Source organism: Pungitius pungitius, chromosome 14, assembly GCF_949316345.1.
Source record: "Pungitius pungitius chromosome 14, fPunPun2.1, whole genome shotgun sequence".
NCBI classification, from domain to species: domain Eukaryota; kingdom Metazoa; phylum Chordata; class Actinopteri; order Perciformes; family Gasterosteidae; genus Pungitius; species Pungitius pungitius.
Genome location: NC_084913.1, coordinates 8,589,439 through 8,615,686, shown reverse-complemented (window position 1 = coordinate 8,615,686; position 26,248 = coordinate 8,589,439). Strand labels below are relative to the sequence as shown.

The 26,248-nt window shown below is 42.3% G+C and overlaps 4 protein-coding genes across 8 annotated transcripts in view; 2 read left to right on the top strand and 2 right to left on the bottom strand.

The window, feature by feature from the left end:
- The window catches only part of fancm (FA complementation group M), a 29,696-nt gene extending 28,360 nt beyond the window's left edge, over nucleotides 1-1,336 (top strand). Inside the window, exons 23-24 of the mRNA XM_037486621.2 lie at nucleotides 310-604; nucleotides 706-1,336. Coding sequence (XP_037342518.2) covers nucleotides 310-604; nucleotides 706-832 — 422 coding nt within the window. The 3' untranslated portion in view covers nucleotides 833-1,336. The remainder of the gene's footprint in view (nucleotides 1-309; nucleotides 605-705) is intronic.
- Nucleotides 1,337-1,399: 63 nt separating this feature from the next.
- On the bottom strand, nucleotides 1,400-7,373 carry LOC119227647 (mitochondrial basic amino acids transporter). Of its 2 annotated transcripts, XM_037486636.2 has the most exons (4): nucleotides 6,997-7,373; nucleotides 6,200-6,243; nucleotides 5,338-5,421; nucleotides 1,400-3,745 (listed from the first exon to the last, which is right to left on the bottom strand). In XM_037486636.2, exons 1-4 carry the CDS (start codon nucleotides 7,028-7,030, stop codon nucleotides 2,975-2,977), a joined length of 933 nt encoding a protein of 310 aa, XP_037342533.1. In that variant the 5' UTR covers nucleotides 7,031-7,373; the 3' UTR covers nucleotides 1,400-2,974. The 2 variants fall into 2 exon arrangements, with proteins under 2 accessions (XP_037342533.1, XP_037342534.1); XM_037486637.2 differs by lacking the exons at nucleotides 6,200-6,243; nucleotides 6,997-7,373 and adding an exon at nucleotides 5,682-5,730.
- Nucleotides 7,374-8,735: 1,362 nt separating this feature from the next.
- Nucleotides 8,736-12,739, bottom strand: LOC119227645 (tryptophan--tRNA ligase, cytoplasmic). 2 transcript variants are annotated; one of them, XM_037486634.2, is made up of 11 exons: nucleotides 12,543-12,739; nucleotides 12,116-12,232; nucleotides 11,220-11,436; nucleotides 10,969-11,077; nucleotides 10,719-10,838; nucleotides 10,397-10,579; nucleotides 10,132-10,232; nucleotides 9,798-9,910; nucleotides 9,536-9,709; nucleotides 9,314-9,454; nucleotides 8,736-9,133 (listed from the first exon to the last, which is right to left on the bottom strand). In XM_037486634.2, exons 2-11 carry the CDS (start codon nucleotides 12,227-12,229, stop codon nucleotides 8,975-8,977), a joined length of 1,431 nt encoding a protein of 476 aa, XP_037342531.2. In that variant the 5' UTR covers nucleotides 12,230-12,232; nucleotides 12,543-12,739; the 3' UTR covers nucleotides 8,736-8,974. The 2 variants fall into 2 exon arrangements, with proteins under 2 accessions (XP_037342531.2, XP_037342530.2); XM_037486633.2 differs by having other exon boundaries at nucleotides 12,116-12,229; nucleotides 12,543-12,738.
- wdr25 (WD repeat domain 25) overlaps nucleotides 11,528-26,248 on the top strand; it is a 17,171-nt gene continuing 2,450 nt past the window's right edge. Inside the window, exons 1-6 of one of the 3 annotated variants that reach the window (XM_062557198.1) lie at nucleotides 11,528-12,247; nucleotides 13,513-14,273; nucleotides 18,304-18,451; nucleotides 24,043-24,173; nucleotides 25,123-25,293; nucleotides 25,681-25,821. In XM_062557198.1, coding sequence (XP_062413182.1) covers nucleotides 13,533-14,273; nucleotides 18,304-18,451; nucleotides 24,043-24,173; nucleotides 25,123-25,293; nucleotides 25,681-25,821 — 1,332 coding nt within the window. In that variant the 5' untranslated portion in view covers nucleotides 11,528-12,247; nucleotides 13,513-13,532. Of the gene's footprint in view, nucleotides 12,248-12,839; nucleotides 14,274-18,303; nucleotides 18,452-24,042; nucleotides 24,174-25,122; nucleotides 25,294-25,680; nucleotides 25,822-26,248 lie in introns of those variants that run through there. The other 2 variants (XM_037486631.2, XM_037486627.2) reach the window with 2 other exon arrangements.

Genomic DNA, 26,248 nt, shown 5'->3' with positions numbered 1-26,248 from the left:
CAGGTGTTTATTTATTTAACTTAAAAGGGGGCCGTGTAAGACCTAAATGTCACCATTTGCATGCCGGCTCCTCCAGCAGGTTGTTCCACTGATTTGTGGCGTTTACATAAAAAGATGACGCAGTGCAGTACGAGAATAATCGATTTCAGTAAGCGGCTGTACACAGAGTCCCGTATAGTGCAGGAGGCGGCAAAAACCATTTCAAATAGTTTTGAACCGCATGGTAGCGCTCATTTTGACGTCGGGACGTTTCCCGTTTTATTTTCCCACATCCCATCACATGTTGCGAGTCGTGTATAATTATCACAGGAGAGGCGTCGCGTCCACCTCAGCGGACGCGCTGCTACGACAGCACTCTGACGGCGCTGGTGGGCGCCGGGACGCGCCTGCTGTGGAGCGACGGCGCCGAACAGACCGCCGGCTTACTGGTGGAGCTGGCGCGCCTGGAGCAGCGCAAAGGTCAGGGCATCAGTGTGCCGTTGGAGGTCAAAGGGCAGCACAGGCAGCAGGCCCTGCAGCTCTACCTGAGCCTGCCCTCGGTGAACTACGTGCACGCGCTCAGCATGAGCCACAACTTCAGGTCCATCGGCCATCTCGTCAACAGGTAAAGGAAGCGCGTGTGTGATGTCCAGCGGCTGAAGAACAGACACCTTTTGTTCCCCCTCTCGGTAACAGAGTATGTGACGTCTTTGGTTCCTCCCGCAGCTCCGTAGAAGCCATAGAAAAGGGAGGCTGTATGAGTCGAGCCAGAGCCGAGGAGATTTACCGCTTCCTGCGCTACTCCTGCGACCCCTTCTTCATGGACACATCCAAAGCAGGAAAAACCAGCTAGCAGTGCCATCTGAAATCTATACCTCTTCCTTTATTTGTCCACTGCTTTCTTTGTCTTCAGGGCCCACACCCTTGTTTTTGTTGTCAGACCCACCAGGGGGACAATACGCCCCTGGTGGGTCTGACGCACAATATCCCTTCTGTCTGGAGTTAGTTGTATCTCCAGGAGGGAAGTACCTCAGGATGATAATTCAACCTGCTTGCACAGGTTGAAATGGAAGCACCATACAACCCAACTTGTTTTTTTCCCATTACGTACCCTGGGTTTCATGCTGTATTTAAATAATTTGTTATGTAAAGGATGTAAAGTGTTTCCCTTTAAAGTCATGTCCCAACACTAATCCAGTCAGGAGGGGTTTTCATCATAAGAACTTTATCAATGTTTGATATTATAACTTATTTTTGCCAAATCATGTATACATTTGTTGACAATGCTTCTGAAAAGTAAAGTTTCAAATTACTTGAATAAAAAGCATATTTTTTAATTGTTTGTATACTGTCCATGACCACTTAATATCCAAGTTCTCTTTGTATAAACTACATCCATCCAGTGTAGTAATACTTAGTCTTAAACATAAATCATTTTTATTTCACCAGTTTCAAAGTACTACATAGTGTGCATGCAGCATCAGGTGCATGATATTGTTCAACATGAAGGCAACATTAGACACTCAGATCATGCCTAATCCTGCAGTACAGACAGAACAAGACTGTAATCAAAAACCTATTAAGTCATATCTACACTAAAAAAGAAAATCCAAATTCACAGTATGTACAACATGTTATTGACAACCTCAAAGCGGTTTCAGATCTGTAAATCTGCCACTTGAAGAAAAACAGCAGCAGTAGACATTAACATGTGGATACTCGGAGGCCTTTTTGGTGCATTTCCAGTTTCATTATTCTTTTTAAACCATGGAAATGTAAAAGGCATCAGTGAACTCAGGCAGCCGTAAACTACAAATCCCTCAACACCACACTGTCTCCCTGTCCTATAAAGACTATGATTAAGCAGGAAGCACAGTGTCCCAAGTGTTTGCTTTTTTCCCCCCCCAAAGATTATGGACTCAGGACATTTGACAAGGAGAATGGTTTGCAAAATTTGTTGGACTTGATGGATATTTCAACTTCAAACGCTACAAATATCAGTCTTTGCCAGAGTTGTGGGCTCTCAACAAGGGACTTATTCTTGTTAACCATGTGTGGCCTGGCCATCAGATATCTGAAATGCCACAGGTGCAGACAATACAGCTGTAAAACGGTAGCTACAATCTGCACATGATAGTGTGTGACCTATTACTTCCTCGGCCTCTACATGGCGCAGACTAATGTGTGCAGAACTGACGATGCCACACCGCCCTCTTGAGGAGGATGCGGAGCCTGACCTGTGCAATTAAAAGAAGGCACAAGGATAAAAAAAAAATCAAAAACATTTAGAATTTTTAAAAAGTCAACTTTTAACCAGTCATCATTGTGCGACAGTCTTGCACCACGTGGAAATACAAAAAAAAAATCAAATGGTTTCCAACCATCGAACCATAAGGTGCTTTCTTTGGACACTGTAGGATGCCCACAACAAAGAGGTTAAAAATTGCATTATGGCTTTGGACAATGATTGACATATTTTAAACGATTCATCACACATGCATGTCATACTCCTAAAGGGCCAAAATGGATCCTGCAATATTTCCACCAATTGAAACTTTTAAAAGCAGTCAGACCCATTTTCATTGTTTGCCAAAGAGTGAATTCGTGTTCACGAACATGCTCAACTTTGGAACTATTTTTGGTAATCAATAACTGTCAGTGAATACAAGTTTAGGCATGTCGCATAGTGGAGAACAGTTAAAGTGCTCCATTCTAACCTGAACACAGCATTAGAGTGTCACTGTAGATCAGTGACCACTGTAACAGTTTCTTAAATGACCTAAAACTCCTACTAAAAGCAAAGGATTATAAACTATACTATATATTTACAAGTGTAGCCTTTATCTTAAAATTTAAATAAACCACTGGGTCACTTGGATGAAGCCCAGCTGGCTTACATTGGATCGGTTCCCCTTTCTCATAAATGACAACAGATGAGACCTGTATTAAGCTGCAACTTCTGTGCTGTAGTACTGCTCTCTGCAGCCATAATGGCTCACATGCTGGTTGGCTGCGTCTGTGGCTGCAGAGGCTGCAGCTGGACTGACTGCGCATCAGGGCCCTGAATGCTACACTCTTCTCCCTCACGCATGTACATTAAAAACAGAGTCACAGTGGCAAACGTGGTAGCATTGACTGGGAATGCGCGTAGCAAGGTGGACGTGAGTCCGCGTGTGAACACCCTCCACCCCTCCTTCTTTAAGCTTTGCCTGACACAGTCCATGATGCCACTGTACTGGTGGACGCCGCCCACCCCGTCCGCCTGAAGGCGCGACTTGATCACATCCACAGGATAGGTGGAGATCCAGGACGCGATGCCAGACATCCCCCCAGCAAACAGCAGCTTCGGGATCATGTAAGGATCCTCCGGCTCACAGCCAAGGTAACGGGTCCACATGTCATAAGCGAGAAAGTACACACCAAAGCCAGGCGTCTCACGCAGCAGGGTGGTCACCATGCCTCGGTTGATGCCTCGGATTCCCTCCTTGTTGTAGATTCTCACAAGGCAATCCAGAGAGTTTTTGTACAGCTTCCTCTTTGACTTCTTCTCTCCGGTCCCTTGCAGCTGCATGCGCGTCTTTGCCAGCTCCATTGGGCAGCAAATGACACATTGGATGGTTCCTGCCGAGGCGCCGGCCAGGAACTGGTTGAGCGGTGTGTCGCGGCCAAGCTTGCGCATGGCGTTGCCCTGGACGCCAAAAACTATGGCATTGATGAAGGTCAGGCCCATCATCGGCGAGCCGATCCCTTTGTACAGGCCGAGCATCTACGGACACAAAGACACATTAGAACTCAGCAATGATCTAATGATCATTTATGAATTGTTATTGTAGCAAATCAATCCATTTTCAGATAGGAGAAGTGACAGCTGGTGTCAGTGATGAGCTGGTGTTAATATTGAAAACGTCATACATTCTAAAATAAACTCCATGTGTTTTTCTCTAGAAAGCCACTTTCAGCTGCCAGGTACACACATACATCTGTGTGATACAATATGGCAACATAAAGAACGTCCACAGTTAATGGACAATATAAACAGACCAGATTTATTTATATGTAAATGATGTCCACATTTACGATATATTTAATGGAACAAATTGCTGAGGACCCCTTTAAATGTGCCTATTGTACAGTACAAATACTTTGTTACCTTAAGTAGAAATTTGGGGTATCTATACTTTACTGGAGTATTTATTTTAGACAACTTTTTACTTCTACGCCTTACATTTTCACACAAATATCTGTACTTTCTACTCCTTACATTTAAAAAATACCCTACCCTTGTTATTGTTCAAAAACACACAAAAACCTATCCAGATAAATCCATCTCCTCATGCAAATTCCATGTAACGTTAAAATGAGTATCTTCATGACCATGGGTTTGCCGTAAATGTTTTTTTTTTAACTTTATTGAGAATCTGGCACAACAGAGCAACTTGCAGGTAGCGAGTGATGTTGTTATGTCTTAATGCGAGGCTTTAGAAATGAACTCAAAGGGATTCTGTATTTGCTCATGACGCCTGAAACTGGTTACTTGGCCAATGTTTTGATAACTGACCGCTGCCAGTTAAGTGTTTCCCATCCTTATAAACAGGGGGGCACCTCACCACCCCGGAAAAAGTCTGACTCAATCCATGAAGTAGTAAACCTAGGGAGACACTGCAGTCTACCTAATCAATGGGAACAACGGGTGTGTACGTCCTGAGACTCGTCTCATTTAGCCGTTACTGGACTTGTTTAGGTCATATAGCATTCGGGTCGATACATGTGTCCTTGTTTTAGCGTTTCCTCTCGGAATGTCACCATGTTTCCATCATCCGAACGGTAGATCACATGATCTGAAGGTACAGTAATATTGTAACAGACTGACATGTTTGGTTAGCGAGGTTACACATTAAGAGTTTGTCCTTTATTACTTTTACTTAAAGTCGAAATTAGTACTTTTATTATTTTACTCAAGTAAAAAGCTTGAGTTGATACTTAAACAAAAGTCTTTTTAAACCCTACTATCTATACTTCTACATGAGTAATGAATGTGAATACTTTTGACACCACCTCTGCTGAGCTCAAATGGCATGATGGCCAATGCTTTATTTAGCTCATGCAGTAGAAAGCTTCTCACTGACCCGGGCTAGCAGGCCCCACCCCCTCTCGGCCCTTACATCCCATGTTAGGAACATGCTGGCTGATCATGGGCTCATGCATGTATAGAGATGAGACTTTAAAGCATGGACCTTCCTTAACCTCAGCGTAGTAGACGACACATAGTTAAAGACACTCATTATTTTAAAACAGCCACAACGTAATTGAATGCAGCCTAAAAAAAGCAAATGTATGGACTAATACAAACGTACTTACCGACTCTTGGCGTGCGATCGACTGGAAGCAGTGATAAGTCCCACGGTACAGGGGTTTGTCCACATTTTGAACTTGAAGCCTCACCTGTGGAGGACAACCGCCATGCTGGAGTCATATGATAGCGTAATAAGGCCAACTACAAGTCACATGTTGTAACAGATATAAAGGGGAACAGACGAGCAGAGGGTAAAACATGTTAAAGGGTGGAACATAAGGGGGAGAAAAAAAAAAGTTCATTGAGAATGAAGTTGGATGAAAAAAAAATATATATCTTTGCTTAAATTTCTATGTATCAAGACAAGACATTGGGTGAGAAAGAAAAAAAAAGCTGTGACCATACTTACTAGGCCATACTTCCATCAAGAGGTTGTTTATTTCTCTCTCTCATCTACAACAAAGTGACACTGTTGCTGTTAAGACAGCCTCCCCAAGACACAAGCTCGGGGAGAAATGACATTGAAAGCAAGGTATAAAGAGCCCCATTGTAACCATATGTGTATGCCTCCAAAGTAGAGGTTACAATTTCAAACACTTGTGTAAAATATTTAACCATCCATTGCCCTGTGTTTTGAAAACATTATGTGAATGTCTTTGAGGGAAGAAAAAAAAACAATTTTAAAGAATACATAGAACTTGGTTGTGGACAAATGGAACACAATCTGCATAGAACAGAACAAAACTGGCAATGATAATAAAAATAGCAGCTATCAAGATCTTGCTCAAATCAAGTCTATTGTAGCTTCAGATTATCTGGGTCCGAATGCAAAGTGGTCTGCTTTAGAAATGCTATAGCAGAAAAGTCCTGCATCATGCCATTGCATTGCCCAACATGTGCAAATAGTGAAGATGAACAGAAACCCACCTTCACGGTGTCAAAGGGATGTCCAACCAAAACACCAGCTGCACCTAAAGAAAAACAGGGGAAGAAAAAACTAACTATACAAGAAATTATTACAAAATTTTAATATTAATATTGTGGCTGAGGTACCGGACACTGGGCAGAGGAGGCAGATCATTGCATGCTACTCATGACGAAAGCTCGACGTGCCCCGTCCTTGACTGAGCACCAGATTCATTACACAGTAACTTCTGACAACGTCATACCAGGACATATCAGCAAAGGAGTCGATTCCCAGAGGTATCTAATCTCCAAATGGGACACTTTAATGCACAGGTCGTGAGTTATATTTAGTGAGGCCAATTATAAACAGTGAGACGAGGAGTTTTAAACCAAATGATGCTCTCTAGTCAAATAATTAGTCTACCGGTTATTACTAAGGTGTGACCAGATTACCTTGAGACAGGTGGGGACAAAAAAAAGAAGCTTTTCAAGAATGGCAACATACCAATAGCACTCTCGACAGGGGAGTTATCGGTTAGCAATGGCACTTCCTAAATTAAACGACACCGGGGTTTCCCAAAAGAAGTTCGGGGGGGGGCACAAATCTAGGCTTTTTGAGTCCTGTAACTGGCATTGTAAATTTTGCTTGTTAGTACAGTTTGTCGGGGACAGACTGCCACGCAGTCCAAGCAGCCCACGCGTCTCCGGGCCGATAGAGCAAAAAAAAAAAAAAGAAAAGCGCCCCCGGCTGATGCTAATGCTAACGCTAGCTTCAGCTAGTTAGCCTCGCGAGCTGACATCAACGGCTAATTACTCACCTCCTATACAGCCCGCTGCAAAGTCCAATGCCATTCCCTCAAGATGAATCTAACGGCTGAAATGCGTCGGGCTAACTTTGTGGCTGACAGACGTGCTTCACAAGTTATTTTTGTGGGTACTTTGGTTACGGATCTCAGGGCTGAGCTTGAGCTGAGCGGAAAATTTTCGCTCCGGGTCAAACGATGAGTGCAGCAGCCTGGAGCCTGGTTCAAACCTCGGCACGCGCTCACTACCCAAAAGTGCGTCTCGCTGCCAGACTTTTCTATATCTGTGCGGAGGAGGAGGAGGAGGAGGCGCTAGTTCAAAGATAAAAAAAAGAAACGTGTTTGTAGTTATTTAAAGGAAAACCAATGGGATTAGAAGGAAGAAGACAACTCCCCCTAGCCGGGGGGTGTCCGCCCCTCGCGCTCATTGGCTGCGGCCGGCGGAGGCGCAGAGGTTTGTCGGCGGTGTCGTCATCAGCGCGCAAACGTGTCCAACTAGGACTCTTCTACCGAGTGATTGGGTGGCTGTGTAATGTATACTCAAACTAAACCGCCAACAGCTGTGTAGTTTGGTGAATTACATCTAAACTTCTTTATAGAAAGTTCTGTTTATCTGTGTAGGAATTGTGCTCCAGTTTTCCCTCTACATGTTTGACACAACAAAGGGTACCATTTTTTATATTCATAATATTAATTTAACCTATAAGGATAAAAGTTTATGATGAAGAAATTAGCCCCACTTTTAGTGCTAACACTGAATCCATTTAAAATAATACTCTGAAATGGGTCAATGGGTGCCTGAGTTCATTTTGGCACTATATACGTGTATATTTAGATGCGGATACCTTGTGCTTGTACTGAAGTAGGATTTTAAATGCCTGGCCCACCAAGTATGAAATCTTCCTCTCAAGCCTGACTCTAGGAGTTGCACAGGTTTTTTTCAGCATACAGTAATGCTGTACTGATGTTTTTTAGAAGCACCCACATTTACCCAAATGGTATTTGCACATTTGTGGTTTTTCCATGTTTATTTTTTATTTGCGGCATCTCGCACTCCCCTCCACTTTACTGATATATACTGATATATACTGACAGTTTGTGTTGGACTCTCAAACACTTGACTTGGCATTGTTTTTTCTCAAATCACAATGTAATCTACATTATATTTGAACAAAAGACCTGGCCTTTAAAGGAATATTATACCATGGAGTACACAATATAATGTGCATTCATTGTTGAAATCACTTTTATGACAACAGATGTTTACAGCAGACGTTTTGACTTGTCTTAGCAGGAAAAGCACAGGTGTGAATAATAACATTAATGATAGCTATTTAGTTTTTAAGTGTCCCATTAAGCCTTGGCTTAACCCTGAAACTGATGAACTTAATGGAATAGCATCATCCTTAACTATGTATTCCCTGTGACATTATAAGCTATCACGGGAGAAATAAAAAATACTTTCAAAGTATTCAAAAGTTTTCAAAAGATATGTGATTTCGGTTGTTCGAGTACAGTTTATTCTTTTAGTTCGTGCATAACCACTTTATCTCTGACAACATGCCCTTTTTGTATCACAAAGTGACAGTTACTGTTCAGAGGTCAACATTTCCTTGTAAGCACATTTTACAACAATGAATATTTGTAGCTTCAATTTTCCTGAAAGGTTTTCTAGGGCGTAGGGCTCATGTGACATAACAGCAGCGCTGCAGACACACTTCTTGAGAAGAGATGCAGGCTTATGGGGAAAAGAAGAGCTAACAAGTAGCACTGCAATTAGCATGAAGGCAAGGGTAATGTGATTCTTATTTTGACACAGAGACATTCTCTTTTACTCAAGTACTTTACATTTTCCCACAGTCCTGATTGCAAACTGTAAGAGAAAATCTGTGTCTTCCTGTTACAAGTTCCATTGAAAAAGATGGATCATTATTTGCTCTTGCACAGAGATCAGTGACAGAATGAACTTTGACATCTCCATTGCTCAAGCGGACTAGAAGTTAAAATTTAAAGGCCTGGGTGTCATGAATTGCTTGACTCGCTCATCTGTGACTTTTTTGCGTTGCTCCTGATGCTGTGAAATTATTGGCTGCAGAGTCTCAATCAAAAGCTTCTTCAATTCCCCCGTTAGAAGAGCTCCACTAATGTAATCCTGGACGGATAACATTATGTAATCCGAAAGAGAAGTGGATGGGAGGAGTGCAGAGGAGGAGTTCAAGGTAGGATGCAGGAAGCAAAATAGAAGAAAAAAAAAAGAAAAAGAGACTGTGGTTAGCAAAATTAATAAAGTTTGAGAGGTATCATTGATTTCCCCTATCCTCTAAATCCCCACCTGTCTGATCTTTTCCAGCTGTTCATCGTCCTCCAGGAAGAAGGTCAAATACATAAAGGCGACGTCTACATCCGGGTTTCCACCGTACTTCCTGTGCTCTTCCACAGTGTCTTTTCCTCCAGAAAATGCATGTTTGTTGACCTGCAAGTTAAGATAACACCAGTCACTGAGCAGTTAATGGCAATATCTATTTTGAGTAGCAGTAACTAGTAAAAGCCGCACCTTGTTTTTGATCTGCTTGGGTGTGTCCGTGAGGAAGATAGACGAGTTGGCGTCACTGGCGCTCATCTTGGTCTGCGCTCCCTGCAGGGCTGGGAAGAAGGTTGAGTGCAGCAAGGCTGGTTTGGGGTGGCCGATCCTCGGAGCTACATCACGGGTCATCCTGAAGTAGGGGTCCTGGATGAGCGAGAGGTTAGATACAGGCACATTTCATAGGGAAATATGACTCTAGTATTGTCCTTTATTGCTGTACTACTGTCCTGACCTGATCTATGGCACAGGGGATGAGACATTGTATGTCCTTTCTGCCTTTAAAGATCTGTGGGAATGAGTTACTGAATGATGGAGCTGCCTGGATAGCTGGGAAGCTGATCTTTCCTGGATGAATAGAAAATAATAAACATGAAGAATCAACAAGGTACACAATATCACTTGATCAGGAAATAATGTAACAAAAACAGGATTACACCGGCATAGTTTGAAAAATAAAAACAACAACATTAGTGCATCTTTCAGCTGCTGGCAAGGACTATGAAAACAAAGAATGAGTCCTTTTTTATCATTGACCATATACTAATCAGAAATGTAAGTGTCCTTACCAATACAGTCACTGTCTGTGAAGCCAAAGATGCCTTTGACCTGGTTAAATGTCACATGCTTCTGGATCTTCACCACATTTCTGTAGAATTCAGGCGATGCACTGCAGAAAGTCAAATGAAATATATACATTAAACACATTAAATAAAACTTAGACTAAATAGATACCATTTGCTACTATGGGAAAAAAATAATACAAATGGTACTGATTCTGTGTATCTTAGAAGGCCCTATAAGTAAGTTCAATCTGATTGGAATATATTTTACCCCATATATTCAAGGTCCGAAAAGATGAAGGTTTTGTTCACATCAAAGCCACAGGCAATGATGTCCTTAGCATTTTCCACAGCGAAGCGGTGGCACTCTTCTAATGTTAGATCCTTCCACAGGTACTTCTCATCATCAGTCAACTGGATCACCAGAGGGATGTCAAATACATCCTGCAACCACCTGCAACAACAAGGGAAGTTTTTTATTGAGATTCATAATTTGATACTCTCCTAAGTCAATACTCTCGCCTTGCTGATTTAACACCAAAATGTGCCTTTAATAGCTTTGGTATAATAAACATTATAGAAGCAGAACTTACTTGGTGAAGATGAAGGGGATGAGGTGACCAACATGCATGGCCTCTGAGGAAGGACCTCTCCCAGTGTAAAGGTAGAAGGACTTGTGCTTCTCATACGCATCAAGGACCTGATGCATATCTCTGCCAAGAAGTGAGAGAAGAGGAGACGTTATCGTGGTGACGCCCCAATTTTTATAAACAACAAATAAGGAAAGAGGAAAACACGAGGATATAACATTGATGACACATTTTTAATTTCTAAAGTTCTGACCTGTGTGAGAAGAAAATTCCTCTTCGAAGAAAGTGATGAGGCTTCTGTCCCGAGACAGTTTCTATTCTGTCCACCAGCTCCTTGTCAATTTTACTGCTGCCAAACCTCACTGAAGAAATCACATGTTGCTCTCAAATCACCGTAGAATGATATCACTGACATAAATATTTAGTTTAAATAAAAAATAATATTAATACTAAATATATATTTGCTTTGTGTGAAGGATACGCAAACTGGCATTTGAATCTTACCTATTAGTTTGTCGTAATCCACTCCCTTGGCGTTGCTGGTGGATACGTTCCATGGGTCAACTGTGTCTTCGTCATTAGCGCCATCTGCTGAAGCCCTGTTCTCGAGGGCAACAGAGGTCTCTGAGGGCGGACAGCCCGCTTTGTAATCCTGACCGGTCAACTGTTTGTAGTCTACTTTCAACTTTAGAAGCAACTGGACAGCTGCATCAATTTCAGCCTGAGGAATCCAAACAGTACAGTCAGATAAAGTGGAATAAAGTGTCCATGTCGAAACTATTCTCATTATATTTTGAGGGATTAGTTCACCCAAAATGAAAAACCTATAGAGATGATTTTGTTTTCACCTCACAGTTTCATATATTTTGCTGTATATTTATACAATGTAGGTGAATGAAAATCATGTGTAATACTTACAACACTTAAAAGGATATTTAAACAATTAGATATTCAATAGTAAAAACAAAGGTCAAGATATTTACAGAAAATCTATGGACCTCACTATGAGAAGTTTTGAATGGAACTACATTCAACCAAAATGTAAACAGCCTCTGTGAAGAATGTTGACATGTGATCTGTGGATTATAAATTAAATGATGAAGAGTAAACGGACGCCTGTTTTGTTAAAAAGAAGTTGAGTTGTTTCAAATGTCATTTTTTCAGTGTTTATACCACAATGTTACTGTTAATAATGAAATATCACATTTGTTATTATCAAATTCTCATTCGAAAAAATAATGGCTAATCCAGTGAAAATAGAAATAGAATAAAAGCATATCACACTGATGCAAAAAGCAAATAAAACGGGCACCTTCGCTTAACACTTGCAAGATCAACCAACCGTTTTAATGACAAAGAGTTAAATTAATGTTTTTAAACAGTAGATAACAAGCACCTACTTTCTCTGCTTTAGCAGTTTTCAAGGCCCTGACTTCTTCTCCTTGTGCTGTCAGTTTCTCGTAGACCTCCATTGGACTATTGGTTCCTTCGCCGTCTCCTCGGCAGTCTGTCATCTGCTTCACACCGACCAGGTAACGTAACAGTAATAAACAAGTTTAAAAAGATTAACGTTACTGAGAAAATACACAACATGACTGAAAGATAAATGCTCTGTATCGCATTTATTTTAACTGCTTGGCCACCACAAGTTAATAGTTAACATCCTCCCATATGCGAACGTATTGAGCTAGCTAATCGCCCGGTACTAAGTTACCTCTATATTTACATTACGCTGCAACGTATCATAAATGATAAAAACATTCCGATTATATTTAGTAATAGAGCGGCTAATGTAATTAAGGATAAATAAGTGACCAGCCGGCATACCGTATATTCTTCACACACACTGCCGACAGCTCATACAACTTGCATCAGCCTGACTGACGTGGTGTTTGGATCTGATTCTTCCCCGGAAAATACACTTCTTCAAAGGTTCCGTGATTAATTGATGACCGCAAAAGTGCCACCGTGGGAACGTTTAATGCGTTCAGGGGCTTTATTTATAATTTCAGCTTGGTTTGATAAGCAATCCTCGAATTAAACGGTGAATACAATTAATACTCTGTGTACCGGGGGGAGAAACACGGAGCAGGACAGCCAATTTGGTTCCTTCCGGTGGCTTTCAAAATAAAAGCTTCTACGCGTAAGCATGTTGTGGCTTGAGGGGACATTTCAAAACATTATTTTTATTGCGGAACTCTGCATAATTTTTAATGACTTAGGCGCCAAATGATTCTTTCTTTCAACCACGATAACGTTCTGCAGTCAGTGTTTTTTGCCTAGCGATCAGGTACGACATTTGAAGGCAGATGAGACGTTCCCGTCAGAAATGCAAACGATCATTCTTTAGCTAACGTTAATTTTGCTCGTGCAAACCTGAGGATTTAACGTTGGCATTAACCGTGTATTGTCTTTGAATGCACTTAACGTTACGTTTATAGGAGACCTTTAATTTTATAAAGGTAATCGGGTGTATTCGAATGTATTCGGATTACTACAAGTAACGTTATTAACGTTAGTTAGCTCGCTAGCTGTTGGATTGTAATCGTGAATAACCCGAAACGTGTCTGATTAGTGGTTAGGTGTTTTAAATTGCCCCCCAAATAAAGACAATCCATTCCCAAATAAACATTTGTAAATTAAACCCTCTGCTGCTGTAACAAAGCCAAAAGTGCAGTCGGTATACTTTCAATTTGCAGAAACTCAATCCACCACAAGATGTCAGCCGGAGGCCTCTAATGGATGAATGATTACCTCACCTTCCGTATTCTTTTATTTTCCCCATATTATGTTAAAGGAGCGTGTCATCATGTGAAGATGTCATCTTTAGTGGCTTACGAAGATTCCGAATCCGAGGATGATTCTCTTAATCAAACGCAGCAGGTGACGTCAGCATCCATCCAATCGGGATATTATGAACCAAACCAAGGAATCAGGATGTTTGATTCCTCTGAGACAATACCAAGCCCTCACACCTCTGCTACACCTGACCCTGACAGGTCAGTGTTGGCTCATCATGGAAATGTCTTAGAAAGAAGCAGTTCTTCACCATTCCCACATCCACACAACCGTTTTGACTGGGAAAGCAAACGTTGCCGTGAAGGCACAGCACAAGATAAACGTTTAAGAGATACTGCAGGTGCTCAGAGTCGGCCTGAGACTCAGGGGAAGATCTCAGCCCTAAAGCCTCTCCCTCACGCGCCACACAGCTTTGATGGTGGGTTGACCCCGGCCAAAAGAAATCCCACTGTCCGGTCTGGTGTCCGACCGTACATCCCGAAGAGACAGAGGCCCGCCACCTCGTTTGGGACGGTGGACCCAAAGCACCCGGCAGACCCAGGAGTCCCAGGGAGTCCGACCAGCGAAAGCCAGATTCTTTTGGATGTGTCCGCGAGGGTAAAGCCTTATCTCGCCCACAAGCCCGGCGCGTCAGGGATACCGAGGAGGCTTCTGATGAGCCTGGGAGGCCACCAGGGTCCAGTCAACACTGTGCAGTGGTGTCCTGTGCCTCACCTCAGTCATCTGCTGCTTTCTGCCTCCATGGACAAGACCTTCAAGGTAAGAGATTCAATTGAAAATAACATGAGGACTTCAGAAATGATGCACGTCGAGACTTAGCTTTGCCACCTAATAATAGATTTGTTGATTTGTAAGTGAAATAATGAATGCTTTCTCAAAGCATATTCATTTCAAAACTGAATTGTTGCTCAAGATTTCAATACCCCTCACAATATAATTTAGCCTCCGTTCTCATACCGCTCCGTATCCTGGTTTTATTTTTTTAATTTTAATCTAAAATCCATCCATCAACATAGTTTCAGGCTGGTGCCAAGTGCACCGGGGAGGTCTTGGCGGATAATCACTTACCTGACATTGAGTATAATTGGCACAGAGTCACAGCTGTGTGATAACATCGGCCCTGCTGCCTCGTTTTATAAATGTGCCACAAACCACTTTCTTTACAATGGTATCTGTCGCTGCCAGTTGAATGTATGTCAGAGCCCAGGGGGCTTCCTATCGCTCCCTTTCTCAGACTCTCTTTTCTTATTCCCCCTATTTCACTCCAGGAAAATTATCCTTCATTTCCCTACTGTAAAGGTCAAGTCGTGCAGGTGTCTGCCAGGGACTAAATATTTCCATCCCAGCACGAAATCATGTAACCCCCCCCCCCCCAATATCCTATGAGGTTTCTGAATATTTAATGATTTGAATGTGCACAATGTGATTTGCATAACCATACAAGTGCAGCAGTATGGCAGCCACCTCTTCTGGCACCTGCAAAGGGCGGCTTGGAGCAGATGGTAGGGAGAAGGAGAGAAGGGGAGGAGACGACATGGTGGTTTGTATGCAAGGGATTTCTCTTCTTCCCTCTCTCAGGCAGACTAACCAGCTGTTTTCAGTGATATCTTTACATAGAGGAGAATGTGCAATACTCTTTTTTTATCTGTGCACGTTTTTTAGCTCTTTTTGCAGGTGATTTTTTTTTTTTTTACTGCCATCTTCATTTGAAACAGTAATTCAAGCCCAACTATAGGCAATGCATGCTTGAACTGCAATCAGAAAGGATTATGAGGTGATAAGGAAGGACAATTTTATTCTCATGATAATGATGGCATATATAACTATTATCCGCAAGATTCATAGTTCATTGGAAAAAAAAATAGAAAAGTACATAATAATAATGTCTTTCTGCTTTTCTTACCCTCACTTACATTTTAGTGATTTCAAGTTTCCAAATATGGTCCTAATACAATGAAATTGCCACTCAGCTGATTAAGATCCCACAAAAATACAATTGGAATCAATAAATCCACAAATGTCAGCTTTCCAGTTAAGTTCTGCAATTTTAGGAATGTTTATAGAGCTCCAGTATGGAAAAATATTATAATTCACCATTTTTAAAATGGATATTAAAAGATGGGAAACTTTTATTATACTTAATATACTTTAATATACTTTTATTCCCATATGTTGTTATGAGGTTCCGGTTTAAATGCTACAGTTTGAGTGCAGTATTAAACATTAGGTGACGTGTTGTAGATCACATCAAGAACATATGCCACTATTGCTCTCTTGTTTATGCAACACCTTTCATTTTCTTCTATTGTAACATACTGCGCAGCGATACTGGTGGTCTGTCAGCACTTCTGTTCACCTGCAGACAGGAAGGACACACTCTCTGAAGTCTTGACTCTTTCCTTCTCTTTGCTCCATCGACATCCTTAAGGCTTCCACCGTCTCTTCCTCCCTCCCGTTCGTCAGGTCCTCACTGGCAGAGTCAGACTATCAATATTCCAGCTGGTTTGTAACCGGTGTTACCATGGCAACGGCAGGTGTAACGCCGCAGCAGTTTCAAGTTGATGAGACAAACACCAATTTATTGTGAATTAAAGTAAGTCGTTTAGGAAGCAGATTATCCCAAAGAGTCATACACAAGGATCCACTGTCTTAAATGGTGGAATTAAATGGGATGCAAATAAACAAGTACTCCTTTTCCCTTGTGCCCAAATTTCACATAGTACAATATTACTGCAATTGCTTATGCGTTGAATAGTGCCTGTACGGTAACTCATCATTCAAAGGCGTAACCTTTGTGGTGCTATATTCTGTCTTTCCAATTTTTGTATGACCTTTATCCTCAATTACTTTATTTCATTGTTTTCTGTTCCTGTTTTGAGTAGTAAAAATACATATGCAGCCTATGTAGTGTTAATGGATTCAATAGAATAGATTGATTGCATATTTTCACACACTCTCAGGGGTTTAGGGGCCCTCTGTCAATCGTTTTTAAACAGACAGACGCAGCCAACAAAGATTTCCTTGCTTGTTTTACACAAGATGCAAATAAACTTTCTAATTTTCTTAATCTTTTCTCATATATATATTTTTGTTCATTCTTCAGATGACATGAAGGCCATCACTAATAATGCGTTACAAGTGTTTTTTCTATTATAGCTATTTCTAGTATATTAGAACCCCACTCGATAGCCCTTCTATGTTAAATATTCTGCTCGAGGGAGGGTTAAGTAACATGTCAAATTTGTTAGAAGTCTGGTAGTATATTTTGAGGCTCCATTGCCCATAGATGCAGTCTGTTTTTTTTAACCTTGAGATGGCAGTGTAGTAGCAGATAAATGGTATGCATCTAAAGTATGATTCCCTCTCTCTGTCTTTCTCTCTTTCCGTCCCTTCATTCTCACCCTGAAGGCATCTCTTGGATTCTGTTTGTTAAACTACTGCCTGTTGGATTGATATGTCAGCATGTCAGCCTTCTGTCTCGCTCTTCCCTCCATCGGTCTCCTGTGGGACCCGTGTTCGCCTGCAGAACTACTCCATGCGTTTTTCTTTCTCATGCTGTTTGGAGATTTCAGCTTTAATAATGAAACACATGGGGCAGGCACAGAGGGATCGGCAGTGCCCCACGGATCTTCAAAGTTCCTCTGTGGCCAGGGCCATGCCGGGAAAGAGAGAAAAAAAAAACATTCATCATTAGTGTCATATACCTCCGTAACGTCAGATCAGACCCCCCGACTGGATTTCATGCTAGGCTTTAAGGAGAGACTTTTGTCTTTTACCAGGTATGACAGAAAATCCGTCTTTCAGTTAATCTGTTTAAAAAAAGATGATAATGACCGACCTGAAAATGAATGCCAAAATCCACATAAGAGCAAGGTGGCACATTTACACCTCATTCTGCTTCATAGGCCTCGTTACACATTTTACTTCCCCCGGTGGTATAACATGTCAGGCCAGCAAGGTGTTCAATAGTGTAGTCGGGGCAGTTGCAAACAAGCGATACAGCTGGTTAGTTTTTCCTCTTCTGCTCTGTCTTTAATCAGAGAAGCCTCAAACAATACAGAGCCATTAAAGCCATTACTGCTCACGGGAAACTGATTGAAGGCACACTTAAATGTAATTAGTTTGATTAATTCAATATAATGGTTGGCTTTTAAATCCAGCAAATAAGCCTGATTTTTGCACTTGTTATGCAGATTCATTGAGTTGCACTTGGGATGACTGATATCATTTTGTATGTTACAACAGAATTTTTGGGATGAAGACTTTATGGGATTATATCTTCTCAGCTCTCAAAGACATTCACCGGGTTCCCATTCCACACAGGACAGATATCTAGTGCTAGAGGACACGTTGAAGGCATCGCCCTGGAGGGCAGAGCAGTGGCCGCCAAACCGAAGCTCTGAAACCTCGTCAGATCCTCCTGCGTTTGAAGCTCAGCACAGTGTGTCAGTGCCCTGTGACGCCTTCTCCCCGTTATACACTGTGCTATTTCATCTGGTCTTGTTTGTGGCGCCTTTTACCACATCTACAGAATGATTTATTTATTCATTTTTAAGAGCACACAAAGGCGGCGCACCCAATACCAATATGATCTATCATGGTCGTTCCGAGCATAGCTTTAAACCCGCAGAAGCTGCCTGTCAATTATAATTGGAGCCCTCTGTCAAGCAGTAGAGCTACGAAAGCTTATTTCCACAGCGGTTTGAGCTTGTCAGTAATAGGGACTTTGTCGCTGGAGTCTAGGGGTGTTTGTGTATCCGGCCTGACGCGATGTGCCCATCTCCGGCAGGTGTGGGATGGAGCGGAGAGCGGCCGGTGCCTGAGGGTCTACACCTGCCATTCGGGAGCCGTGCGGGACGCCCGCTGGACCCCCTGCGGGCGCCACCTTCTGTCTGGCTCCTTTGACAACATGGCTGTGATCACAGACGTAGAGACAGGTGAGAAGCAACACTTTCATCTGGGTCTGATTAACACAATATCGCAAACACCCACAAAGTGTCTCTCAACTGAAATCAATATGGGAAAGAATTCAGGTGCACTGAACACGAGTGACTTGCCTTTGGTGTAACATAACAGTTCTGTTTTAAGTGCATTTCCTGGGGTTGCAGGGAGACAAAACATTTTACTTCTTTTGAAGTAAATTAAAATGTATAGCAATGTATGTGTATTTTGAATAGCCTTTGGGCACAAAACGTGTTTAAAAAGTCATTGTGCAAATTGCTGACCTGCTTCTCTCTGTAGTCGTGACACAGTGACATCCTTCAAAATCCGCATTTCTAGAGCAAATGCCACAGAACAAGAAAAGTTGGCTTTTGTTTCCCAAAATGTCAGTGAAACGACCACCAATTCCCTCTAGTTGGGTAGTAGTTCCAAAATCCATCGTGGTCCAGCCAATTTAAAATCCTACTCTACCGCAGAGTTTGCAACAGTGTCACAAATCTACTTCATTACCGTACAATGTAAATTATATGAACAGAATACATGACGTCAATGACACAGTATTCTTCTCTTGTACAATAACTTTACCGTATTGTATTATAATCATTAATGTTCCTTCTTATTTTCTTTATTAACACTTTACCCCCTGTGCCTCATTTTCTATAATCACCTGAAAACATTCAATGATGCTGTAGTCTCGTATAGGGAGAAGCTCCCTTCTTTGCTTTGCTTCAAATGCAGATGATTCCTAAAATGGGACACCAGTTCGCTCTCGGTGTATCCCACACATATAACACACAGACGTACATATTCAGTTCATGCTTACAAAGACAGGACACCTTGTTTTATTTTTTTTTAACAATAATCCACAGAGAAACTGTCTAATTATGTTTGTCAGCGCTTTGTGGGATGATGAAAACGATTCAAGGTGACATTTACAACTAATCAATAATCTGGTTTTCTTTGCAATTGCTCTTCTCTTCGCTGGCCGACATACAATCCAGGCACAGAGGACGAGAACCAATCGTCCAAACAATCTGCAGCATGGACGCTGCTTGTTCAGCCCTTCGCGCATTTACTTCCACTGAAGCGATTCAGGAATTTAGTAATAAGATGTTGGTCTAATCCAAGAGTCGCAGAGGATGTTTCTGTTTTTTTTTCCTGCTGTCCCCTCATCAACATTTCGTATGTTGCTGTGTTCATATATGTAGAGGAAGACCTTGTTTGGAAGCCCCATGTGGACTCCACATCTCTAGGGTCAGCACACTGCTCTGATGACTTGCTGCCGTTTTCACTTCCCCTCTCGGCATGTCCGTCAATACTCCCAATAAAGCCTACGGATAAGGGCTTGTCAGCCCTATTAAACACAGAGGCTGCTCCAGGAAGGGAGATCAATAATGGATACATCACCACAGGAGCAGCGACCATGACCTTAGACCGGAACATAACAAACCACAACCATATACAGCCTTAGATAGAACAATATTTTGGTCTTTCCCTTTGGTAGCTGCGGTTGCCGTGCTCAGCACTGTAGGATGTCCTAGTAAGGTCAAAATAACAGCTGATTGGGTGAAGGGGTGTCTGTCAGCCAAAGAGCCCTTACACAAGCTATTCATTTACTCATTTGTGTAATCATTTAATACAACCCATATTGTTCTGAGGACAGGGTCCGCAGATGTGTGCAGCCACTACACAGCAGTGAGCGTTCCTATTACAGCGCGGGAGGAAGAACAGAGTTAGGAATTCCTGCCCGTGTGCACAACCACGGCACTGGCCCTTTACAACCCCTTGTATTCAAGCAGGGGAAGGAGCGGGGAGACCAAGCTGCATCATTTGCATCCATAATTCAAGTGCAAACTAATACGAGGTTCTCTCCCCGTATTTCCTGAGGATTTCTCATAATGTGAGACTCCCAGGCGGCAGGCAACAAGGTTCTGGCATCATTACAACAGCGATATCTGAAAAACGAATTCAGCTCCCGACATTCATGCATCTTCCGTGTTGCCACTCCATCTGGCCTGAGTGATGGGACACTCGGGCAGCTGAGTGTTCGCCACATCACACTTGGATCAGGATGAATGGGATCTTTACACTCCTCACGGTAATGCAAAGCCTCTCCACTCACACAAGGAAGACAGCTGGGTCCATTCTGCTCAATTGCACTCTATCTTGATATGTCTGCAAGCCCTTTAATCATCAGTGAGAGTCTCATAGGACACCTGACCACGTATTTTACCACAGCGTGCCCATCCAAGTGCTGCACCATGAGGTATGCCCAGAGAGAAAGCCTTGGCCAGCGGTTCTTGTGTTTTACTTTATGGAGTTATATGTGCCATGGGTCATGGCTGAAAGGCCAAAGGGAGAGCAGGTTTAGGGGCATTAGGCAAAAGGAAGAGAAGAGAGAAAGAATGAAAGAGAAAGGAATCAAAAGAGGCTAAATAGATAGAAACGGAGAGAGCGGAGGTTCGGGAGTGGAATACCTTTATTCCATCTGAAGGGCATCGGTGTGAAGTGGCAGGTGCTGTCCGGGGTTATCACCGGGTCACGGTTTGATGTCTGGGTTTTATGTACGCAGAACTCGAGTCTTCTGTCCAGATCCCTTCGGCCACGAGCAGAGCAGAGCAAAAACAATATTACACAGATGTAGCGCTAGTAGAAGGGGGGGCTCGTGTGTTGCCTTTCCACCTCCTTTTGACTTTGCAGAATCATATTTCCATCAACGTATCGCTTCAACAATAGATTAGCTGTTCTACTGTATGCAATATTTGAGTTACAAGCTAAATAATAAGTCCCATTTGGGGGTTGGACAGTGGGAGTCATCCCGCTGCAAATAGCATATTTAAAAACAAAACATATCGGTTTATCTTTTTATATGTAGTTCATATGTGACAAAGTGCTCATTCTTTTTCAAAACAAAATTCACCGCCGGTGAAAACATTATTTAAACTTTATTTGTATCTTGTACTTTTTTTGTCATTTGAAAGCAACTAACACATTTATAATTCAATTCAGTGCATATGTAATAGTCTTATTGTTATATTTATTTATATATACTGCATAATCTACTGTGGTGGAAATGTGTTTCAACTGTTCCCTCCAGAAATAATATTTCTCATTTTTATTGTGAACGTCTACAGTATTCAGTACAATTTTCGACCCTTCTGTCATCCGCAACGCTTCATGGGACTCAAGAGGGAAGCTGCTGCCCACTTGTGCCTGATCAAAAAACCAAGGATGCAGATGTTGCAGAAAAATAACCCGACCCGTCGAGCCTATTTTAAGAAATATTATTTGGCGACGACTTGTCAAAACCAGGTGAAACGCGTCGCCGACCTTTGCCCGTGTGTTGCGGTGACCTGCTTTGATGGATCCGATAATGAGGAAGAATGTCCATTTCATCCCAGCTCCCTTCTGCTCCAAGAAGCTCGTCTGCGCCGCAGTCGTCCTTAAAGTAAAGTGTTGTGAGCGGAGGGACCGATCCGTGCAGGCTTCCCTTATCTAACCTCTCAAGCAAGCTGATTCATGTCGCTTAACTAAACATGACAAGGCCCCATTTATTGTGACGAGCATGTGGATATCTCCTTGTCTTGCCAAACTTGAGTATAAAATCTCACTGACAGATCTCCGTATCGCTGTGGCTAAGCCAATTAAGCAGGAAGTGTGTGTCCGATCAAATTACTTGTTAAAACTTTCGGATCGATTCAATTTAATAGGGGGGGCATTCTACTTTGCCATTAAAAGAGAGTCCATTTTGGCTGCAGTTTCTTAGCTGTGACTTCTAAAACGACCTGGTAGGAACAGGAACAAGAACAAGAGGATAATGAAGTGCTTTTTGTTGTGGCTTGGACTGTTTTGGGATTTCTTGTTTGTTCTGTGAGTTAATGAGGAGCTTTTGAACCCCGAGGTGTTCTACTTTGGATTACGTTGGACTCCTGGCTCAAATTCTGTCTTGGCTCTTCATGTAGCCATTTTCCTCTGGAAAATAATCTTACTTTTTACCCTTTCAGGCCTAATTGTTTTTAAGCCCCTCGATGTTTTTGTTTTCTTTTTAAATGAGATGAGATTTTTAAATTGATCTTTAGAGCAAGGTACTTCAAACCAAGACAGTGTTTCATATTCTGGGTTCTCATCCGTACGGGTCTCTGCAAGTTTAGATTATTATTTTTGTCCAATAAACCAGCTTTGTGGGTCCTTTATAATTTGCTGCTGTCTGGAAATATCTCAGACACACTCCTGCCAATGATCTGCAACAGGCACAACACAACACGCTGTGCGATCTTTCAGATTTCTGGTCATTGCCAATGATCGTCCAATGATGATAATAATAATGAACATTATTATTATTATTATTATTATAAGAAATCATGCTTGATATGGACCTCTTTTTAGTGATCAAAAACCAATGCCTCTGCTTCTTAACCGATCAGTTAGTCACATTTTGGAAAATACACTGAGGAATGTAATCTATGGCAACCACTTACAGTAATATTGAATGTGTCTTTGTCCATTGAGCTCACTGTTAACAAGCAAAGGCGACGGCACAATTTAATTATACAGAAGAAATCAAACGGGCTTTCGGAGGATTGGACGCTGTGCGCTCACTAAACCAAAGACGAGTCGCAGCAGAATTTTTAATGTGTTTGGTTCAGTCTTGACAGCTGAGTGACTAAATGTGTAATTAAGCTTTTCATGTAGCGCAAATTGCAACGGGTTGTCTTAATTCATTAGTTTAATAGTCGGAGCATAGAAGAACACACGAAGGATGAACTGGCTTCTCTTTTGGCAAAATCACAGCTCAACAGCACTCACACTAGCATTCATGTAGCATCTGTGTAGGTAAACAATGCTGATATGATAACCAACCTGTAGTTAATGTACAAGCTGCCGGATTTGAATGGCGATTCAAGCTGCTCTATTGTGTTCATATATTTCTAAATCTGACTGAACGTCGCTGATGATGCTCTGGTTCATTCAGACAGATGTGTGCAGCAGCAGCAGCAGCACAGATTAAACCTCTAAAAGTTAATTGCTTTGCCCGCACACGCAACTCTTGGAAATTTCTGGGCCCAGAGTGGATCGAAACCAGTCAGAGTTGAGCTGGAAACGAGTAATGTGGAGCTGAGGGCCGCTCCGGTGGAAACATCGGAAGCACGGCATGATCTGTCAATCAGGAAGTTGCACCTACATCTCTTTTCAAGGGGTGTCGTGTGAAAAGCAGTGTTTTTTATTTTTTTTCTACATCCATCCAAAGGCTTCATGTTCTTACTGTGAATGTCAAAATATAAACGTTGTGTTGTTTCATTGGTCAAGAGGATTATGAACAAAGTATCTTTCACTGCCCACCCTTCTACCTCTGGAAAGAATTACTGACTTTACACTGACTAATCGTTGAATTGACTAACAATGTGCTTTACTTAAAATCTCTCATTCTGGTTGTGAATATATTTTGCCTCCTTATTTTTTGCAGGTTATTTGAAAATATTTCAAATTCAAATAGAATATTGTTGAAAAAGTAATCTCAGGAATGAAAGTAACTTGACATATGAGTGCCGTACAACTGATCTTCCCTCTCATTTCTTCTTCTCTGTAGGGCAGCAGGTAGTGAAATTGGACAACCAGTTCAAAGTGATGCGCGTGGTGCCGCATCCCAGCAGCCCAGAGGTGTTCCTGTGTGGAGGCTACAGTTCAATGGTCAAGGCCTGGGACTCTCGCAGCTGCAAGGTCAAAGTTATTACTGCCCTACGGTAGATTTATCATTTAATTGACTCTGGTTCACAGTATGTTCTTTGACCTTAGAAAGGTTAGACTGTAAACTCATGCTAGTCCTCCACAGCTCCCTCCGGCACACTCAGAGCGCCACGCTAGTACAAACAAAGTAGTCCTCGTGTAGGCCAGGCTTTATTTCCCTAAAAGGATAATATTGCTCTATGCATAGAAGCAACAGTGAGTTATCACACTAATTGTTCGTATCATTTTAATTGAATGTGGGACTCCTAAATAGCTGCTGTGATGCTGCAACCTGTTATTGACATTACGCCTAATGGACTGTTTTATACGATAACCCTATTCGCCTCCTTAGAAACGCAGTGCTCTCATGTCATTTTATTCCCTCAAAGCTAACCGAATAGTTTTCCTGCAGGCTTTTTAGATTCAATACAACCGAGATTGCTTCTGCAAAGGTTTTAATGTGAGTTACAGAGAGAGTCCTCAGAAAATAGGTTTCTAAAGCGGTTGCATCCCGGCTGCTTGTCAGTCTGAGTGCTGAGCCGTGTTCTTCTTGCTTTCGGAGGGGAAATTACCACCCTAGATAAAAAGGGCCCACAGGCCCAACATTATAAACTATAAACTGTTCATCTGAAGTCCTGCCAAATGGGCCAGTGAGGTCTACTGTGTCATATTAAAACTAATACTAAACTTCCATTGATAAGAGAGTTTAAAGTTTGGTTCAAGTATGAGTCGACTAAATCTTTAAAGTAACTGAGTATCAGGAACAAACTGCGATATAAGCATCATGGATGCCAGTAATTACTAATATGTAGTAGATATATTGATAACTTCACAAGATCCTTCACACAGTAACTCTTCTCGCTGCTTCGTAGATTGAATAAGATTTCTCGAGGCCTTTATGAAGAGTTTTGAGAGAACTCGATGCTCCTTTGTGTGTTTCCAGGTGGTGAAAGTGTACAAAGCCGGGATCCAGCAGACCCTGGACATCCTTTTCCTGAGAGGCGGTGTGGGTTTCATAACAAGCTCCGACTGCGTGAGCAGAGACTCCGCCGACCGCACCCTCATCGCCTGGGACTACCAGACCACAGCCAAGGTCTCCAACCAGATCTACCAGGTACTATTTGTGTGAATGAGAGACAAATCCCACCTGAGCAAATGGCATAGTTGACGCATGCGTTCTTGTTAGTAGCCTTTGTGCTGCGTTTGTTAGTCAATCAGAATTTGCGCATTTGAATCGAGGAATTATTGAGAGAGAAATCTTTGGGGTCCTGTCATTTTTTCATGCTATTTAAAACATGGACAAAATAACATCGGAATGTCCCATGTCCCAAACTGTGCCGTCAGAAATGAACACAGTAGACGAATTGTATGAAACAAGATCTTAACATAACGCCTTTTCCAAATGACAGCCTAGTTTGACGTGTAACTGACTTTGTTATTAACTAATCCAACACACCCCCCCCGCCCCCCCCAAAACCAACCCCACTCATTTGGCCACCAGGAGCGATACACGTGCCCCAGCCTGGCTCTCCACCCACTGGAGGAGTCCTTTGTTGCCCAGACCAACGGGGACTACATGGCAGTGTTCTCCTCCCAGCAGCCCTATAGAATGAACAAGAGGCGGCGCTACGAAGGACACAAGGTCAGTAACGAGTGTGGCCTCGGGAGGAGGAGGAGGGGGGAGGGGGGGTGGGGGGGGGCGTTTGGGGTCAACGCAGGCCTGATCGATGCAGGATGTACAAACAACCTCGGCTACATCCCACATGTACACAACACTGTAGAAACACAGACGCACGCTACACAACATATCGACATTGTGCCGTAGCCCCATCGCCTGTTTCCTCAACAGCAGGCGGGTTTCCCCAAAGCAAACGCAATAAGTACAAGACAATATTTCCACTGAGAACGGCAAACAGAGCAGATTGTTGCTGGCAAATACAACTGAAAGCCTGATGAGCAGATAAGGTGGTTTGTTGATTCATGACAAATCCAGAGGGACATGAAACAAAGTGGTGTTTCACATTCTACTTTTACGTTTCTTTCCCTTCTAACAGATTATATGTGCTAGC